This window comes from Procambarus clarkii, chromosome 45 (assembly GCF_040958095.1).
Source record: "Procambarus clarkii isolate CNS0578487 chromosome 45, FALCON_Pclarkii_2.0, whole genome shotgun sequence".
Taxonomy (NCBI): Eukaryota; Metazoa; Arthropoda; class Malacostraca; order Decapoda; family Cambaridae; genus Procambarus; species Procambarus clarkii.
Window position 1 is genome coordinate 1,567,810 of NC_091194.1, and position 18,431 is coordinate 1,586,240.

Sequence of the window (18,431 nt, forward strand, 5' to 3'; positions counted from 1 at the left end):
TGCAACACTCACCCTTGTGTTGTACAGTCATGGTGGAGCTACAACACTCACCCTTGTGTTGTGTTCTACAGTCATGGAGGAGCTACAACACTCACCCTTGTGTTGTGTTCTACAGTCATGGAGGCGCTGCAACACTCACCCTTGTGTTCTACAGTCATGGTGGAGCTACAACACTCACCCTTGTGTTCTACAGTCATGGTGGAGCTGCAACACTCACCCTTGTGTTGTGTTCTACAGTCATGGTGGAGCTGCAACACTCACCCTTGTGTTGTGTTCTACAGTCATGGAGGCGCTGCAACACTCACCCTTGTGTTCTACAGTCATGGTGGAGCTGCAACACTCACCCTTGTGTTCTACAGTCATGGTGGAGCTGCAACACTCACCCTTGTGTTCTACAGTCATGGTGGAGCTGTAACACTCACCCTTGTGTTCTACAGTCATGGTGGAGCTGCAACACTCACCCTTGTGTTCTACAGTCATGGTGGAGCTGTAACACTCACCCTTGTGTTCTACAGTCATGGTGGAGCTGCAACACTCACCCTTGTGTTCTACAGTCATGGTGGAGCTGTAACACTCACCCTTGTGTTCTACAGTCATGGTGGAGCTACAACACTCACCCTTGTGTTGTGTTGTACAGTCATGGTGGAGCTGCAACACTCACCCTTGTGTTCTACAGTCATGGTGGAGCTACAACACTCACCCTTGTGTTGTGTTGTACAGTCATGGTGGAGCTGCAACACTCACCCTTGTGTTGTACAGTCATGGTGGAGCTGCAACACTCACCCTTGTGTTGTACAGTCATGGTGGAGCTGCAACACTCACCCTTGTGTTCTACAGTCATGGTGGAGCTGCAACACTCACCCTTGTGTTGTACAGTCATGGTGGAGCTGCAACACTCACCCTTGTGTTCTACAGTCATGGTGGAGCTGCAACACTCACCCTTGTGTTGTACAGTCATGGTGGAGCTGCAACACTCACCCTTGTGTTCTACAGTCATGGTGGAGCTGCAACACTCACCCTTGTGTTCTACAGTCATGGTGGAGCTGCAACACTCACCCTTGTGTTGTACAGTCATGGTGGAGCTGCAACACTCACCCTTGTGTTCTACAGTCATGGTGGAGCTGCAACACTCACCCTTGTGTTCTACAGTCATGGTGGAGCTGCAACACTCACCCTTGTGTTCTACAGTCATGGTGGAGCTGCAACACTCACCCTTGTGTTCTACAGTCATGGTGGAGCTGCAACACTCACCCTTGTGTTGTGTTCTACAGTCATGGTGGAGCTGCAACACTCACCCTTGTGTTGTACAGTCATGGTGGAGCTACAACACTCACCCTTGTGTTGTGTTCTACAGTCATGGTGGAGCTGCAACACTCACCCTTGTGTTGTGTTCTACAGTCATGGTGGAGCTGCAACACTCACCCTTGTGTTCTACAGTCATGGTGGAGCTGCAACACTCACCCTTGTGTTCTACAGTCATGGTGGAGCTACAACACTCACCCTTGTGTTGTGTTGTACAGTCATGGTGGAGCTGCAACACTCACCCTTGTGTTGTATTCTACAGTCATGGTGGAGCTGCAACACTCACCCTTGTGTTCTACAGTCATGGTGGAGCTACAACACTCACCCTTGTGTTGTGTTGTACAGTCATGGTGGAGCTGCAACACTCACCCTTGTGTTGTACAGTCATGGTGGAGCTACAACACTCACCCTTGTGTTGTGTTGTACAGTCATGGTGGAGCTGCAACACTCACCCTTGTGTTGTACAGTCATGGTGGAGCTGCAACACTCACCCTTGTGTTCTACAGTCATAGTGGAGCTGCAACACTCACCCTTGTGTTCTACAGTCATGGTGGAGCTGCAACACTCACCCTTGTGTTGTATTCTACAGTCATGGTGGAGCTGCAACACTCACCCTTGTGTTGTGTTCTACAGTCATGGTGGAGCTGCAACACTCACCCTTGTGTTGTATTCTACAGTCATGGTGGAGCTGCAACACTCACCCTTGTGTTGTGTTCTACAGTCATGGTGGAGCTGCAACACTCACCCTTGTGTTGTATTCTACAGTCATGGTGGAGCTGCAACACTCACCCTTGTGTTCTACAGTCATGGTGGAGCTACAACACTCACCCTTGTGTTGTGTTGTACAGTCATGGTGGAGCTGCAACACTCACCCTTGTGTTGTGTTCTACAGTCATGGTGGAGCTGCAACACTCACCCTTGTGTTCTACAGTCATGGTGGAGCTGCAACACTCACCCTTGTGTTGTGTTCTACAGTCATGGTGGAGCTGCAACACTCACCCTTGTGTTGTATTCTACAGTCATGGTGGAGCTGCAACACTCACCCTTGTGTTGTGTTCTACAGTCATGGTGGAGCTGCAACACTCACCCTTGTGTTGTGTTCTACAGTCATGGTGGAGCTGCAACACTCACCCTTGTGTTGTATTCTACAGTCATGGTGGAGCTGCAACACTCACCCTTGTGTTCTACAGTCATGGTGGAGCTACAACACTCACCCTTGTGTTGTATTCTACAGTCATGGTGGAGCTGCAACACTCACCCTTGTGTTGTATTCTACAGTCACGGTGGAGCTGCAACACTCACCCTTGTGTTGTATTCTACAGTCATGGTGGAGCTGCAACACTCACCCTTGTGTTACCAGATGACACGTTCAATCATGGCAGAAATTGGGGTCAATTCCGATATAAATTGAAATTCAGAGATCAATTCCAATTCAGGTGTAATCAAGCGTTGAATTGGTAATGAATTGTAGATGAGAAAAATCACTAGGCTTTGAATAGGATATTAATTAATGTTGATTTTTTTAGTAAACATCCTCATTATTTCTATTTCCATTTGACTGAACAATCATTTTTGTAAAAAAAACTAAATGCACTGAATTTCAAATACAATGGCAGAAGAAGATACATGTATGGTTGAGTCGGTAGTGGGTGTGTGTGTGGGGAAGCCAGGGACGCGGGTTCGATCCCAATGTATGACTTCAATATGTTCTCATTAAACTACGAAGTTATTTGTTTCTCAAGAGGAACACACATTGAGCACTCTAAAGAGCCCAGAGCTACAAGTCATGAACCATTTCCACAACCTCGTACGAAACCTGTACATCTTCCCTCAGTCATGGCGGCTTTGTTTACATTTATTAATGTAAACAAAGCCGCCATGATTGTTGAAAGATGCAGAGGTTTCGTAATCAGTTGAGTAAATGCTTAATGAACAAAGCCGCCATGATTGTTGAAAGATGCAGAGGTTTCGTAACTAGTTGAGTAAATGCTTAATGAATCCTGGTGGTTGAATTACGATGGATCGTATATGGGGGTATCCGGCCTTGTGATCCGTTGTTACAGCTGGGGTGTGACGGGGGTTCGAACGTGGGCATGCTCACGGAGTGCCTACATCAACCCCAGACACCCACACCCACCCACCGTGGTCTGAAACACACATATACACCCACTATTCTTCTTGTAACCACAGCCTTGTTGCCCCAGCTGGTGTGTGTGTGTGTGTGTGTGTGTGTGTGTGTGTGTGTGTGTGTGTGTGTGTGTGTGTGTGTGTGTGTGTGTGTGTGTGTGTGTACTCACCTAGTTGTGTTTGCGGGGGTTGAGCTCTGGCTCTTTGGTCTAGCCTCTCAACCGTCAATCAACAAGATTGTGTGTGTGTGTGTGTGTGTGTGTGTGTGTGTGTGTGTGTGTGTGTGTGTGTGTGTAAGAGTCAGTCTGTTCTCACGCACACCGGCTCATCCCGTTCTCTCACATAATACATCGCATTTTGTACGCAATTAGCCAATCCTTTAGAATTAAGACTATCAGTAAGAATTACTGCACGATAATATTAACGTTTTTCAATGCATCGGTCTCGACACGTTAGGTGGGTTGCTTGGGTTCGTACGTTTCTGGCTAGGGAGAACAGTTGCATTTTTTACGGAGTGGGAACATTCCAGTCTCAGACCACCGGACCAATTACAATTGGACGTATATTAAATTGTGAGAACCAGCGGTTCGTATATTAAATTGTGATTACAAGCAGCGACTTGTAAAAGGCAACTCGGGATATGGGACCCAAATGCAGATGGCATCTTCAACAAAGAGAGTGAACTACGAGAAAGTGTAAAGTAAACTTACTACTTATCTCTGAGTGGCTACACCGTGTCTTAAGCCTGGATATATTATACTACAGTGCTACAGAACCTTTGATGAACTGTAAATGTGTATATATGCAGGCACTTGAGTTCTCAACTGTCATAAGATATATAAGCAATAATTACCAAACAGATATTCTAAAAATGGACTAAAACCATTAACAGTCACAGACAGTGAGGTAGTTGGTGTGTGGAGTGTCAGCAAAGCTCACAGATAGGTTAATATAACCAGCAACACAGAAGCAGAACTACAAGACAAGCAGCAACACACAGCAACACCACAACACTCCAGAGGGAGCAGGAACACCACACAGCAACACCACAACACCCCAGAGGGAGCAGCAACACCACAACACCCCAGAGGGAGCAGCAACACCACAACACAAGCAGCGACAACACCACTGGGTGTTGTCTCAACTTGTCTTGCCACTCTTATGTTACACCCTCCACAGTGTACTCACCTAGTTGTGTCTAGGTGTGTCTAGGTGTGAACAAGTGTGTCCTTGTTCATGTGTTCACCGTGTCCTTCCTCTAGCAGGTGTTGTGTTCAATGTATGAATGTTGTTCCCGTCCACCTGTAGGCCTCATGGTCCACAACCTTCACCGCCAAGGTGTAAACATCAGTGACGTCACACTCATTGTAAACAACCACATTTACAACTATATTTGATCTCTTATTTTCGTTAGCTTAGTTTCGGTAGAGGTAACGTAGGATTGTTATATTGATGTTATCTTGAGATGATTTCGGGGCTTTAGTGTCCCCGCGGCCCGGTCCTCGACCAGGCCTCCACCCCCAGGAATCAGCCCGTAACCGCTGACTAACACCCAGGTACCTATTTTACTGCTAGGTAACAGGGGCATAGGGTGAAAGAAACTCTGCCCATTGTTTCTCGCCGGCGCCTGGGATCGAACCCAGGACCACAGGATCACAAGTACAGCGTTCTGTCCGCTCGGCCGACCGGCTCCCTAGGATTGGTTAGGATAGGTCAGGGTTAGGATAGGTTAGATCAGACCAAGATAGGTCAGGTTAGAATAGGTTAGATCAGACCAAGATAGGTCAGGGTTAGAATAGGTTAGGTCAGACCAAGATAGGTCAGGTTAGAATAGGTTAGATCAGACCAAGATAGGTCAGGGTTAGAATAGGTTAGGTCAGACCAAGATAGGTCAGGTTAGAATAGGTTAGATCAGACCAAGATAGGTCAGGGTTAGAATAGGTTAGGTCAGACCAAGATAGGTCAGGGTTAGAATAGGTTAGGTCAGACCAAGATAGGTCAGGTTAGGATAGGTTAGATCAGACCAAGATAGGTCAGGTTACAATAGGTTAGGTCAGACCAAGATAGGTCAGGTTAGAATAGGTTAGGTCAGACCAAGATAGGTCAGGTTAGGATAGGTTAGATCAGACCAAGATAGGTCAGGTTACAATAGGTTAGGTCAGACCAAGATAGGTCAGGTTAGAATAGGTTAGGTCAGACCAAGATAGGTTAGGCTGGCTTTGTTTACAAAGTAATGCTGACGCAGACGTGTCCATATTTTCCTCAGGGTTTAGACCCGACTCCCTTAGCGGGAACCAGGCCGCCGTGACTCCATTCACAAACCTCTATGACTACACCCACCCCCATTACCCCATACCCGCACCCTCCCTGGCCTGGACCACCACCTCATCCATCTCCTGGAAGGGTCCGCCCGTCACCCACCACCCTGGAGATCATCCATCCCCCCCAACAAAGGTGTAGGTACACCCAGAACACCTCGCCCTGGCCCCAGACAATGGCTGCTATCGATACTTGTCACAAGCGATTTCCAGGAGCTGCGACAGCGTGGCTTTGTGGCCCAAATGGTTCGAATCCCCTGAAACAATAAGAGAATGGGTCCTAAGGGTTCTCTCACTTATAGTGTTTGGGAGATTCATCGGTGATGATTTAATGCGTTAATGGAACGGGAAGACATTGTTGAATTGTTGCTCTTTCTTGAAGGGGGGTGTTTGTAAACACACACACACACACACACACACACACACACACACACACACACACACACACACACACACACACACACACACACACATGCATTGACAAATGGAATGCATTAGGATGTGATGTGGTGGAGGCTGACTCCATACACAGTTTCAAGTGTAGATATGACAGAGCCCAATAGGCTCAGGAATCTGTACACCAGTTGATTGACGGTTGAGAGGCGGGACCAAAGAGCCAGAGCTCAACCCCCGCAAGCACAACTAGGTGAGTACACACACACACACACACACACACACACACACACACACACACACACACACGGTTGTAAGTACACACAAAGGTGTTACTACACTACAATATTCCGTAGTGTGTGGTGACACAGGTACACAAATGGTCACAATATCCTATATTCAATAAGGGGGACACCCAGGAGCCATCAATACACCATTACGGAGTGTAATGGTCCTATCGTTCCTCGCTCGGCCCCGACACCACCACTGGTACAGACAGCCCACACCACCACTGGTACAGACAGACCACACCACCACTGGTACAGACAGACCACACCACCACTGGGACAGACAGACCACACCACCACTGGTACAGACAGACCACACCACCACTGGTACAGACAGACCACACCACCACTGGTACAGACAGACCACACCACCACTGGTACAGACAGACCACACCACCACTGGTACAGACAGACCACACCACCACTGGTACAGACAGACCACACCACCACTGGGACAGACAGACCACACCACCACTGGTACAGACAGACCACACCACCACTGGGTCAGACAGCCCACACCACCACTGGTACAGACAGCCCACACCACCACTGGTACAGACAGACCACACCACCACTGGTACAGACAGACCACACCACCACTGGGACAGACAGCACCATCCCACAACCGGTTCGCCAAAGAAACAAGGATTACACTACAAGAAGACCCGACAACTGGGATTTATGATACAAATTACAAATTATTGGAGGTGGGATCTCTGGATTGTTTCAAGCGTAGGTTAGACATCTATATAAGTTTGGGTGGATGTAAATAGGAACTGCCCCGTATGGACCCCTTCAGCTGTTTCATACGTTCCTATTACGGAATGTTTATATCAATAACAATCAGGTAATTAGGAAAAGCAATTCTGACATTATAGTTTGTACCAGACAGCCCAATAATCATCGGTAATCACATCATTATTTTACAAATATAATTGGAGTTGAAACCGGGGTCCATGATTGGTCAACGCTGGCTCCGGGGTCCCTGATTGGTCGACGATAACTCCGGGGTCCCTGATTGGTCAACGATAACTCCGGGGGTCCCTGATTGGTCAACGCTGGCTCCGGGGGTCCCTGATTGGTCAACGATAACTCCGGAGGTCCCTGATTGGTCAACGATAACTCCGGGGGTCCCTAATTGATCAACGCTAGCTCCAGGCTAACTGGAATTAGGTTCTGGGTTGTCTCTCTCTAACTCCGAGTTACAACCCTGGCTGACTCCCTGGCTGACTCCCTGGCTGACTCTCCGTGCTGGCTCTCCGTACAGGTGCTGGGGCAGAGTCAGACACCCCAGGAGACCTCCGTGCAGGAGACTATCACCTCATATAATGAGGTTACTCACCCTGCCCTTCCTCACACCTCACTGTGGTGGAGGTGGAGACGCCAGAGATAACAATAGAACCTTATCTATCCCCCCATAACCTTAAGAAAAAGATATCTTCAATCCCCCATTTATCTAAAGAAAAATAATTAAATCGCTCTATAATTTATATTATCTATATATATTTACATTAAAGATATATTCTATATTTATATAATCGCTCTATAGTTTCAATATAGATTTTCTATATATTTGTTTAATGATATTTTTTTAGTATATATATATATATATATATATATATATATATATATATATATATATATATATATATATATATATATATATATATATGTCGTACCTAGTAGCCAGAACTCACTTCTCAGCCTACTATGCAAGGCCCGATTTGCCTAATAAGCCAAGTTTTCATGAATTAATATATTTTCTCTATTTTTTTTCTTATGAAATGATAAAGCTACCCATTTCATTATGTATGAAGTCAATTTTTTTTTATTGGAGTTAAAATTAACGTAGATATATGACCGAACCTAACCAACCCTACCTAACCTAACCTAACCTATCTTAATAGGTTAGGTTAGGTTAGGTTAGGTGGCCGAAAAAGTTAGGTTAGGTTAGGTTAGGTAGGTTAGGTAGTCGAAAAACAATTAATTCATGAAAACTTGGCTTATCAGGCAAATCGGGCCTTGAATAGTAGGCAGAGAAGTGCGTTCTGGCTACTAGGTACGACATATATATATATATATATATATATATATATATATATATATATATATATATATATATATATATATATATATATATATATATATATATATATATACGAACAAAGAACATAACCTATTCTCGCTCTATGAAGCCATTAAGAACATTGATGAGAGAGTTAATTACTTAGTTGATTAGATTCACCAGTCTCCAATCTCCAGGATTAGTTTCCTCTTTGAGGTGAGGTGGGACACCATACCTCACTGTATGAGGTGTGAGGGAACACCATACCTCACTGTATGAGGTGTGAGGGAACACTATACCTCACTGTATGAGCTGTGAGGGAACACCATACCTCACTGTATGAGGTGTGAGGGAACACTATACCTCACTGTATGAGCTGTGAGGGAACACCATACCTCACTGTATGAGGTGTGAGGGGACACTATACCTCACTGTATGAGGTGTGAGGGGACACCATACCTCACTGTATGAGGTGTGAGGGGACACCATACCTCACTGTATGAGGTGTGTGGGGACACCATACCTCACTGTATGAGGTGTGTGGGGACACCATACCTCACTGTATGAGGTGTGAGGGGACACCATACCTCACTGTATGAGGTGTGAGGGAACACCATACCTCACTGTATGAGGTGTGAGGGGACACCATACCTCACTGTATGAGGTGTGAGGGAACACCATACCTCACTGTATGAGGTGTGAGGGGACACCATACCTCACTGTATGAGGTGTGAGGGAACACCATACCTCACTGTATGAGGTGTGAGGGAACACTATACCTCACTGTATGAGCTGTGAGGGAACACCATACCTCACTGTATGAGGTGTGAGGGGACACTATACCTCACTGTATGAGGTGTGAGGGGACACCATACCTCACTGTATGAGGTGTGAGGGGACACCATACCTCACTGTATGAGGTGTGTGGGGACACCATACCTCACTGTATGAGGTGTGTGGGGACACCATACCTCACTGTATGAGGTGTGAGGGGACACCATACCTCACTGTATGAGGTGTGAGGGAACACCATACCTCACTGTATGAGGTGTGAGGGGACACCATACCTCACTGTATGAGGTGTGAGGGAACACCATACCTCACTGTATGAGGTGTGAGGGGACACCATACCTCACTGTATGAGGTGTGAGGGGACACCATACCTCACTGTATGAGGTGTGAGGGAACACCATACCTCACTGTATGAGGTGTGAGGGAACACCATACCTCACTGTATGAGGTGTGAGGGAACACCATACCTCACTGTATGAGGTGTGAGGGAACACCATACCTCACCGTATGAGGTGTGGTAGAGAGTTAACAAGGAGCTGGTGCTCAAACGAGGGAGTCTATGTAAGAAGGGGTAACCCCCCCCCCCCTTAGTACAGAATACATAGATATACGTAATGTGTATAGATATACGAGTTGGAACGATTGTGCTCTCTGGAGGGCGTATGACGTAAGTGACATCTATTTGCTTGGATGTGACGTAGTCTCGGGTCTCCGGATTCCATCGGATACCTCTTATGAGAACGACGTTTTGGCGGGAAGGGAAATTTGGCGGGAAATTATGCTTTAGCGGAGATTGAATATTAGCTAGACATATTATTTACAATAATATACAGATCACTTGTATAAAGATACTTTAAATCACGTATATTTTCGCTATCTTTCCAACCTTGCTATCTTCGGTATCCATATTCCCAGAAATGTACAGCACTTTAAATTGGTTTAAATATATACTGAGTGAAAGCCTTGAGAAGTGAGCGTTGATTTATGTGTCGAGCGGTCGTCAGACGTGTTATCAGAGAGAAGTATATATATATATATTTCAAGGTGTCGTTTTCATTAGACTTCGGATGTTATCATCAAATTAGGTGAGGCGCTTGATGGAACGTCAACGGTTGATATTAATATGTCACTAGATGTCTGTGTGACAGTGGGGCCCCTGTGTCGCAGTGGGTGTCGTAGTGGGTGACTGTGTCGCAGTCAGCTTTCAACAGACACAACGACCCAATTGATTTCTGTTTAATTAGTGGTCCCGAGGCTGTTAAAAATATAGAGAAAGACGTGACTGAGGTCCGGCTCCGGCTCCTGGTTCCCGACCTCGTGACATCTGAAGAGCTGTGACCTTTACGCCTGACCTCTGGCATAGCGGTTAAATTAAGACGTGGACTCGAACCCCTGCAGTGTACTCTAGGTCTTATATCTGCTGGTTATAAGGCTCAGTGTGTGAGTGGTATTGTCTCAGCTGGTTATATGGTCTGGTATGTTTAATGTGTTTTAAATGTCACATTCTAGTGACACCCACGCACACACCTACACACACCTACACACAACCACGCACACACCTACACACACCTACACACAACCACGCACACACCTACACACACCTACACACAACCACGCACACACCTACACTACACACACCTACACTACACACACCTACACACACCTACACACAACCACGCACACACCTACACTACACACAACCACGCACACACCTACACACAACCACGCACACACCTACACACACCTACACTACACACACCTACACACACATACACACAACCACGCACACACCTACACACACCTACACACAACCACGCACACACCTACACTACACACAACCACACACCTACACTACACACAACCACACACCTACACTACACACAACCACGCACACACCTACACACACCTACCGCCCACACACCTCACCACCCAACACAGTCTCAGGTGAGGGGCTTAAAAGCTCCAAGTTTAAGTCATAGTAATTACCTGTACAGGTGTAATGGGGGAAGAGGGGGTAGAGGGAGGGGGAGGAGGAACAGGGGTGTGGGGGGGGGGGGTAGAGGGGGGGGGGGCAAGATTAACAAGCACCAGCACCTCTAGCAGCGGTGGCAGTAACAGTCTAACAGAACAGCACCTCCATTAAGAATCACATCAAAAGCCAGCAGGTAAGGCATCAATATATACACCTGTCATTTGAACAATTAAACGAGACAGACAAATCTGAAAATTGTAACCAAGTACAACACTTCAGGGACCCACAACAGGACAAAGTCCACTTCAGGGACCCACAACACGACAAAGTCCACTTCAGGGACCCACAACAGGACAAAGTCCACTTCAGGGACCCACAACAGGACAAAGTCCACTTCAGGGACCCACAACAGGACAAAGTCCACTTCAGGGACCCACAACAGGACAAAGTCCACTTCAGGGACCCACAACACGACAAAGTCCACTTCAGGGACCCACAACAGGACAAAGTCCACTTCAGGGACCCACAACAGGACAAAGTCCACTTCAGGGACCCACAACAGGACAAAGTCCACTTCAGGGACCCACAACAGGACAAAGTCCACTTCAGGGACCCACAACAGGACAAGGGTGTGGGATATGAGGACAAGGAGCTGTGATATAAGGAAAAGAAACCTATAATATTTCACATATATGCTTTACTACATTTGTTTTCAATGAAAGAGTTCTTGAAGGTCCTATCAGGGATCCCCAATGCCTCTCTACTCGACCCCAGGGCTCTGTTGAGCCCTTGTCTCGAGCGCGCACTCTACGTCTCCACTGTAGATTTGCCAGGTTTCCTTTCACCTAATGCATCTATTCACCTAGCAGTAAATAGTTACACGTGAGTTAGGCAACTGTGGAAGTGTTGCATACTGGGGGAGGTCAGTAGGGGGGGACCCTCATATAAACTTAAATTACATATATACACAGGCTTCCTGTCCCCGACAAAACGACTTATTATGTGCTTCAACTACATATCTCGCTTCACGGTCAGATCCTTGTAGCTTCTGTCAAGAACATATTCCTCAGCCCCATCCTCCTCACCCCAGACCCTCTCATGTATCCCAGTTACCACACTAAAGTAATTGTCCACCATCTTTTCCCCTTAAATGCTTCTCTAGCGACGCACTAGAACCAATTTAGAGCGGCGTTTGATGGCCCAGTGTCTCTCCTTAAGCCAGACTCCCCCATAACCATCTCTCAACCCCACACTTTCCGTCTATTATGATCCACAGCTCTCTATCCCACTCTTGACTAAGCTGTCCTCCTCTCACACCCTCCCCCTTATAGCAGGGAGCATCTCTCAACCCCGCGACTCATAAACTCTTACTGAAATGTGGGTTGGGAAGTGCGTAGACTTAATTTCAAATCCGTTGGCATAGCTAACCATCCTGTGTGATAGGGATTTTTTGGCACCACATAGCTAGCTTTGTGACACATTGTACGCCCCTTCATATAGTCTAGGGTAGCTACACAGATGCAGGTGTACCTATATGTGTTAATAAAAATAATGAAAAAAATATGTTAATAATAAAAATAATAATAATAAAAAAGATGTTCCAGGAACTTTGCAATTACTTTATTCTCTCTTGTGTTCTTGAGGATATCTTCATAATACACCTAAAATTTGAGCTTTGCGAGGGTTGAGCTTTGGCTCTTTGGTCCCGTCTAGTGATGGGGACTTTTAGCATCACCTGGCTGGTTCTTGACACACTCTGTACTCCCCTTCATATAGTCTAGGACAGCTACTTCTTGACTCACTCTGTACTCCCCTTCATATAGTCTAGGACAGCTACTTCTTGACTCACTCTGTACTCCCCTTCATATAGTCTAGGACAGCTACTTCTTGACTCACTCTGTACTCCCCTTCATATAGTCTAGGACAGCTACTTCTTGACTCACTCTGTACTCCCCTTCATATAGTCTAGGACAGGTACTTCTTGACTCACTCTGTACTCCCCTTCATATAGTCTAGGACAGCTACTTCTTGACTCACTCTGTACTCCCCTTCATATAGTCTAGGACAGCTGCACAAACACACATATGTACCTAAATGTGCTAATAATACAACTTTATATATGCATGCTAACAATTCCAATATGTTGTCTTATTATCTCTATATATAAATCAAGAGCTCTTCATCGCCAAAAAGAGGACTAATGTCGTTCTAGCTTTCTAATGAAGCTTTCTATTAAAACCACAACCATATAGGCCTGGTGATCAATCAAGACAATCCCTGCCTACTACAACCATATAGGCCTGGTGATCAATCAAGACAGTCTCTGCCTACCACAACCATATAGGCCTGGTGATCAATCAAGACAATCCCTGCCTACCACAACCATATAGGCCTGGTGATCAATCAAGACAATCCCTGCCTACCACAACCATATAGGCCTGGTGATCAATCAAGACAATCCCTGCCTACCACAACCATATAGGCCTGGTGATCAATCAAGACAATCCCTGCCTACCACAACCATATAGGCCTGGTGATCAATCAAGACAATTCCTGCCTACCACAACCATATAGGCCTGGTGATCAATCAAGACAATCCCTGCCTACCACAACCATATAGGCCTGGTGATCAATCAAGACAGTCTCTGCCTACCACAACCATATAGGCCTGGTGATCAATCAAGACAGTCCGTGCCTACCACAACCATATAGGCCTGGTGATCAATCAAGACAGTCTCTGCCTACCACAACCATATAGGCCTGGTGATCAATCAAGACAGTCTCTGCCTACCACAACCATATAGGCCTGGTGATCAATCAAGACAATCCCTGCCTACCACAACCAAATAGGCCTGGTGATCAATCAAGACACAACACTGAAACCCTTCAATAAATCAGGTAGCGCTGACAACCAAAACACACAAATGATCGTTCATTACCACAACGACCGTTCACTTTCAACAGTAAGGCTGAACATTAAAGTCATTAATGGCCAGCTGGCGACCTCATCAACACACTACAAAACGACAAAAACATTGACAACTGAAATTTTTTGACAAAAACAAGAGAATTTTGGCGTTTTTAAGAACCCGTTTGAACCAAAAAAAATAAGTAAAAAATACATTTGAACAAGACAAAGAAACTCCGTTTTGAACGAACTTTGAACAGAAACGCCGTTTGAATGAACACTTATAAACGACCTACATACTATGTGAAAACTTGTTGACAGCTCCGAAGACGACACAAAACTTCGCAGCCTCTCCAAAGAACACCTTTTATCAACTCATTTACATAATATATACCAAAAATATAAATAGGGTACAAGAACATTGAAACTGTATTGGAGCTAAAAATCCCTCTAATGGTTTGTGTGTAGCTTTTCAGAAACTATGGGTCCTATATATATATATATATATATATATATATATATATATATATATATATATATATATATATATATATATATGTCGTAGCCAGAACGCACTTCTCGGCCTACTATGCAAGGCCCGATTTGCCTAATAAGCCAAGTTTTCCTGAATTATTATATTTTCTCTATTTTTTTTCTTATGAAATGATAAAGCTACCCATTTCATTATGTTTAAGTTCAATTTTTTTTATTGGAGTTAAAATTATCGTAGATATATGACCGAACCTAACCAACCCTACCTAACCTAACCTAACCTATCTCTATAGGTTAGGTTAGGTTAGGTAGCCGAAAAAGTTAGGTTAGGTTTGGTTAGGTAGGTTAGGTAGTCGAAAAACAATTAATTCATGAAAACTTGGCTTATTAGGCAAATTGGGCCATGCATAGTAGGCTGAGAAGTGAGTTCTGGCTACTAGGTACGACATATATATATATATATATATATATATATATATATATATATATATATATATATATATATATATATATATATATATATATATATATATAACTCCTCCCAAGGACTAACGTAATACATGTTAAGGCCAAGAATGTTTTTGTCAACAATGTGGGGGAGAAACGATGGGAAGAAAGTCCAAGTTGGAAAGAAGTGAAGTGTTAGGAAGTTTGGGCAGAAACTGAGAGGGAAATGTTGTCTTGGGTGAGAGGGGCAAGAAGTGGGGCAAGAAGTGTGGGTGGTGGGGAGGAAACTGTGGGCAGTGGGAAGAAACACACACATGCACATAACAGGGAACAAAAAACATATATACACTGAAATACAGTATTCCACTACCAGGCTTTCCAATACCTTCCTCTTTGATTTCTTCCGGTCTATTCCACCCAATTTCCTGCTTGCATCCGCTCCTCTCATTTCCAATTACGCCACTGTTCCCCTCCCCCCCCTTCCCCCCTCCCCCAAGGGGAGGCACACCCCCTCCCCCTTCCCCTCATCAGGGGCTGAGACAGAAGCAGGGACAGGGGTTGTGACCTATACACAATGAGGTTATTATACCCGAACATTGAGAAAATGGTCATTGTGACCATGAAGTGATGACCAATTAAATAGGTCATCACATCATGGAGTGAAGCCATATCTTACGCAACACTTCCACTGTGTGTTGAACATTGTTCATCACTACTAAATGTGGAGTGTTGCAACGTCCGACCTGCAGAGTGTCTACGACAGGGGTCTACGACAGTGTCTACGACAGTGTCTACGACAGTGTCTACGACAGGGTCTACGACAGTGTCTACGACAGTGCCTACGACAGGGTCTAGGACAGGGTCTACGACAGTGTCTACGACAGTGTCTACGACAGGGTCTACGACAGTGTCTACGACAGTGCCTACGACAGTGTCTACGACAGTGCCTACGACAGGGTCAACGACAGTGCCTACGACAGGGTCTACGACAGGGTCTACGACAGGGTCTACGACAGTGTCTACGACAGTGCCTACGACAGGGTCTACGACAGGGTCTACGACAGTGTCTACGACAGTGTCTACGACAGGGTCTACGACAGTGTCTACGACAGTGGCTACGACAGGGTCTACGACAGGGTCTACGACAGTGTCTACGACAGGGTCTACGACAGTGTCTACGACAGTGCCTACGACAGGGTCAAGGACAGGGTCTACGACAGTGCCTACGACAGGGTCTACGACAGGGTCTAAGGCAATGTCTACGACAGGGTCTACGACAGGGTCTACGACAGGGTCTAAGGCAATGTCTACGACAGGGTCTACGACAGGGTCTACGACAGGGTCTAAGGCAATGTCTACGACAGTGTCTACGACAGGGTCTACAACAGGGTCTACGACAGTGTCTACGACAGGTATCTGCGACAGGGTCTACGACAGTGTCTACGACAGTGCCTACGACAGGGTCTACGACAGGGTCTACGACAGGGTCTACGACAGGGTCTACGACAGTGTCTACGACAGGGTCTACGACAGTGTCTACGACAGGGTCTACGACAGGGTCTACGACAGTGTCTACGACAGGTATCTGCGACAGGGTCTACGACAGTGTCTACGACAGGGTCTACGACAGGGTCTACGACAGGGTCTACGACAGGGTCTACGACAGGGTCTACGACAGGGTCTACGACAGGGTCTACGACAGGGTCTACGACAGTGTCTACGACAGTGCCTACGACAGGGTCTAGGACAGGGTCTACGACAGTGTCTACGACAGTGCCTACGACAGGGTCTACGACAGTGTCTACGACAGGGTCTAAGGCAATGTCTACGACAGGGTCTACGACAGTGTCTACGACAGGGTCTACGAGAGGGTCTAAGGCAATGTCTACGACAGGGTCTACGACAGTGTCTACGACAGGTATCTACGACAGGGTCCGGCTGGGGTCGTAACGAGCCAACTACCTTCCTCAGGGGGAAATATTTAATTAAAATAAAGACCCTTGCAGGCACGGGGACCTGAAAATTGTTTTTTAATGAAACTTAAAATGTTCTGGAAAATTTGTGTCCCCCCCCCCTTCCTCTCTCCCTCCCTCCCTCTCTCTCTCTCTCTCACTCTCTCTCTCTCTCTCTCTCTCTCTCTCTCTCTCTCTCTCTCTCCCTCTCTCACATCACACAAAAATAAAACATATTTTATCACTACCGTCTGGCCATATTAAAGAGAGAGAGAGAGAGAGAGAGAGAGAGAGAGAGAGAGAGAGAGAGAGAGAGAGAGAGAGAGAGAGAGAGAGAGAGAGAGAGAGAGAGAGAGAGAGAGAGAGAAGCATGGGGGGGGGGGTTACAGCTGTAGTCTTGCAGATTCACTTACTCATATATATGCAAAACAAGACCTCGCCACTCACCGCCACTGCCAGTTATTACTCCCCTATAATACTCATTACTCACACCTGACCCACCTTCAGGTATACTCATTACTCACACCTGTGAGACCTCACATCTCCTCACCTCACTCACGCTTTGAAGACCCCACACTTATGAGATTAAAGTTTCAGTCAATGATAGATAAAGCTCCATTCACTCAGTGAAAAATAGAACAGGCTCTATTGACTCACTAAAAAATAGAACAGGCTCTATTGACTCACTAAAAATAGAACAGGCTCTATTGACTCACTAAAAAATAGAACAGGCTCTATTGACTCACTAAAAAATAGAACAGGCTCTATTGACTCACTAAAAAATAGAACAGGCTCTATTGACTCACTAAAAAATAGAACAGGCTCTATTGACTCACTGCAAGATAGATGGAGCTCTTTTTCCATCACTCACTCTCTTACCTCAAATGGGTAGGATATCGAGGATTGTATGCTACAATATATAGAGTTTTAACCATCACTAACTCACTCTGAGTGGGCAGAGTGTTCTACTCTGTGTGCAGCACCTTCAATGGATTGCACATTTATGTGGCTCGGTTGAGTGTGGTGAAATTGTGGAGAGTTGCAATTGTTTTTCCACCCAACTGATTATATATCTGTGCTTGTAGCTGAATATCCAATCGTGCAAAGGCATTAAATCATTCCTGTACTCAAAAGCCAATATGCAAATTCATTAATTAGATTTAATACCATCATCAGATGATGGTATTCGTGTCATGCCGCGTCTGGGTACATCTATAAGGTGTAGAAAACCTAAACAAATTTCTCAGGAAGATATTTGTTCTATCAGTTGTACAATCTGCTTTTTTTAGTTCATTTGATTTGTTCATTACACATGTATTAAGAAGCTCTTCTATACTCATATACATGTAATGTTTCTCGCTATGTTCGTTTCTTCT

The 18,431-nt window shown here is 45.6% G+C and overlaps 1 protein-coding gene across 1 annotated transcript; it reads left to right on the top strand.

Annotated features, from left to right (window-relative positions):
• The first annotated feature begins 9,898 nt into the window (after nucleotides 1-9,898).
• On the top strand, nucleotides 9,899-16,354 carry LOC123770157 (paternally-expressed gene 3 protein-like). The gene is made up of 3 exons (XM_069301010.1): nucleotides 9,899-9,951; nucleotides 11,536-11,910; nucleotides 16,000-16,354. Exons 1-3 carry the CDS (start codon nucleotides 9,899-9,901, stop codon nucleotides 16,352-16,354), a joined length of 783 nt encoding a protein of 260 aa, XP_069157111.1.
• The last annotated feature ends 2,077 nt before the right edge of the window (nucleotides 16,355-18,431 follow it).